This window comes from Diachasma alloeum, unplaced genomic scaffold, assembly GCF_001412515.2.
Source record: "Diachasma alloeum isolate Michigan unplaced genomic scaffold, Dall2.0 Dall_scaffold_00914, whole genome shotgun sequence".
Lineage (NCBI taxonomy): Eukaryota > Metazoa > Arthropoda > Insecta > Hymenoptera > Braconidae > Diachasma > Diachasma alloeum.
The window spans coordinates 1-2,596 of NW_021681032.1; the positions used below are offsets into that span (position 1 = coordinate 1).

Genomic DNA, 2,596 nt, shown 5'->3' on the forward strand with positions numbered 1-2,596 from the left:
TCTGCCAATGACCCGCCGCCATGTTGAATGTGCGCGGAGGAGTTGCGCAGTAGCGATATTTGGCATTCCACTTTTTAGAGGCGTAGGCTTCATAATATGCACTAATAAAGTCTGATTACTTTATAAAATCACTGCCTGCCATCAATATTAACTGATTATTGCACGATTAATAATTATTTCTCCGATTTAACCACCTTTCTCACTGAAAATCCGCGGACGAACGCCAAAACCTCCATTCTCTGCCAGTGGCCGGCCGCCATGATGAATGTGCGCGGAGGAGTTGCGCAATGGCGAATTTTGGCTTTGCACTTTTTTGAAGTCTAGGCTTCATAATGTGCCCTATTAAAGTCTGATTTTTTGATAAAATCATTGCCTGCCATCAATATCAACTGATTATTGCACGATTAATAATTATTTCCCAGATTTAATCCCCTTTCTCATCGAAAATCCGCAGTAGAAGGGTAATAGCGCAAGAGAAAGTGTCAAATCGCGAGAAAGAGTGGAAAAGCGTAAGAGGCATGAGACAGCGAATGTGGTATATTCACCAAACCACCCCTTCTCCATGGTCTTCCTCAGAACTGAAAGGTTATATTTAAAAAATTTATTCCAAAAAAATTTTAAAGGGTTCTAGGGGATGAAATTTATTCATGTTTTCATGGGGTTTTATATATTTTAAATGGGCCGCGGGGCGCGGATAATTAGGCACCCTGACCGTCGAGCCTCATACAGCCCTGGTCAATTATCTTATTTTGACATTTTCTCTGTTACCGACCGTGTAAATTTTGCTATGAAGCTTCTTAGTCGACCGCAAAATTGTGGGGTCATATGTACTACAAAAAAAGTTACTAAATAACCTCGTAGGCCGGGCCTTAAGGCTTAACCCCACAACGTTACTTAGTTGAATACGCGTAGTGGGTATCAAAACATTCATAGGCAATATCAAATCAAAGTTAATTTTTAAAATATTTCTTTTTCTATATCGTTTTGATTCAGTATGTAAAATCTTCTCTTGCTATTATTTGGAAATGAATATATTCATTTGTACTACTTTTAAGGTTATAAGTGATCCGTTAATAATTTTCGTTTGAATCATCATTGGTAAATATATTCAGAATTACTTCCGTGTAATACAACTAAGGAAAATGGCTAAGAAACCAAATAGTGCTACGCAGAGATTAAAGCAGGATTATATGAGACTGAAAAGAGATCCAGTGCCATATGTAATTGCCGAACCGAATCCATCAAATATCCTCGAATGGTATGTAATCATGAAATTTGCAATCAGCTAGGGGAAGATGAGGCAAGATGAAACATTTGTTGTCGATTAATAATTCCATATTTCTGTTTATAAACTAAGACACGACAAGATACTAAAAATTCGAGTACATAATAAACATTGCTCCTATTCGCCCCACTCTACTGCTAACGATTATGTATGTTTCAGGCACTATGTAGTTAAGGGACCAGAGAGTACTCCATACGATGGTGGTTTTTATCATGGTAAATTAATATTTCCTGGGGAATTCCCCTTTCAACCACCCAGCATCTACATGACAACGCCTAATGGTAGATTCAAAGTCAACACTAGATTATGCCTATCCATCTCTGATTTTCATCCCGACACATGGAATCCAGCATGGAGTGTCTCAACAATTTTGGCAGGCTTACTAAGTTTTATGGTAAGAAATTATGTAAACGTAAAAATAAGTATATCATATATATTTATTTATTTATTTACATGTTCAGATAGAGAAGAGCCCCACCCTTGGCAGTATCAACACAACTGATTGGGAAAAGCGACAATATGCACATCAGAGTTTAGAATTTAATTTGAGGGACAAAATGTTTTGCGAATTATTTCCAGATACAGTAGTGGTGAGCATTGAAGTTGTAATTTTAAAAATTGTTTTTCTCCAAAAATAAACATTCAAACATTGAACAAATGCTAAATATTATCATTATTTTTTTTTTTTTAGGAAATTCGTAATGAATTAGAACGAAGAAAAGAATTGGACCAACAAACAAGACACCAGTCAACAACATCAGAAATGTCGTCCTTACTGCGAGAACAATTCCAGAGAGATCAAAGTCCGTTGAATGGCGCTATGACAAATTTAGCAATAATAATTGGTTTTGCAGTATTTGCCTACATTGTTAAATATGTCCTCCGAAATATAGCGTGGGAATGAATTCAATTCTACTATGATGATTTAGCAACAATAATAGAATCTGCTACAAGTACTGGATTTCTAAGATGTGTTTCATTTTAATAATTGCTATAAAGCGTTGTTGCGGTTATTCATCCGTACTTGAGCTTCTATTTTCTCATTTAATCCGAATTTCTTTTCAAATCTCCAGTTTTTCAGTTCAACTTGAATTAAGGTTATCATTAACATCTTCATATGTAATGTGAATAATTTATCATTTGGTGACCAATATATGAGAAAATGTCACTAAGTATTGACTAAAAATTGTATGATGAGTTCTTCCATAAGAACCGGTTTACCAAAGATAAGAGCCTCTCAAGTGTCTTGCTCGAAGCTTACACCGATTACCTCATTCATCCTTTTTTTTTCTTGGTCTTTTTTTTTTTTTT

At 35.6% G+C, this 2,596-nt stretch overlaps 1 protein-coding gene across 3 annotated transcripts; it reads left to right on the forward strand.

The window, feature by feature from the left end:
* Positions 1-394: 394 nt before the first annotated feature.
* Positions 395-2,474, forward strand: LOC107045313 (ubiquitin-conjugating enzyme E2 J2). Of its 3 annotated transcripts, none has more exons than XM_015267531.1 (5): positions 395-585; positions 1,113-1,258; positions 1,445-1,679; positions 1,747-1,875; positions 1,977-2,474. In XM_015267531.1, the coding sequence occupies exons 2-5, from the start codon at positions 1,143-1,145 to the stop codon at positions 2,187-2,189; spliced, it is 693 nt and encodes a 230-aa protein (XP_015123017.1). In that variant the 5' UTR covers positions 395-585; positions 1,113-1,142; the 3' UTR covers positions 2,190-2,474. The 3 variants fall into 3 exon arrangements, with proteins under 3 accessions (XP_015123017.1, XP_015123018.1, XP_015123016.1); XM_015267532.1 differs by lacking the exon at positions 395-585 and adding an exon at positions 782-1,098 and having other exon boundaries at positions 1,163-1,258; XM_015267530.1 differs by lacking the exon at positions 395-585 and adding an exon at positions 782-911.
* The last annotated feature ends 122 nt before the right edge of the window (positions 2,475-2,596 follow it).

What these genes read in the sequence shown, in the direction of transcription:
- LOC107045313 (XM_015267531.1), top strand. Translation starts at nt 1,143, where the DNA reads ATGGCTAAGAAACCAAATAGTGCTACGCAGAGATTAAAGCAGGATTAT. An exon ending in CCATCAAATATCCTCGAATG is followed by an intron (nt 1,259 to 1,444) that starts GTATGTAATCAT and finishes TGTATGTTTCAG; the next exon opens with GCACTATGTAGTTAAGGGAC. An exon ending in TATTTCCAGATACAGTAGTG is followed by an intron (nt 1,876 to 1,976) that starts GTGAGCATTGAA and finishes TTTTTTTTTTAG; the next exon opens with GAAATTCGTAATGAATTAGA.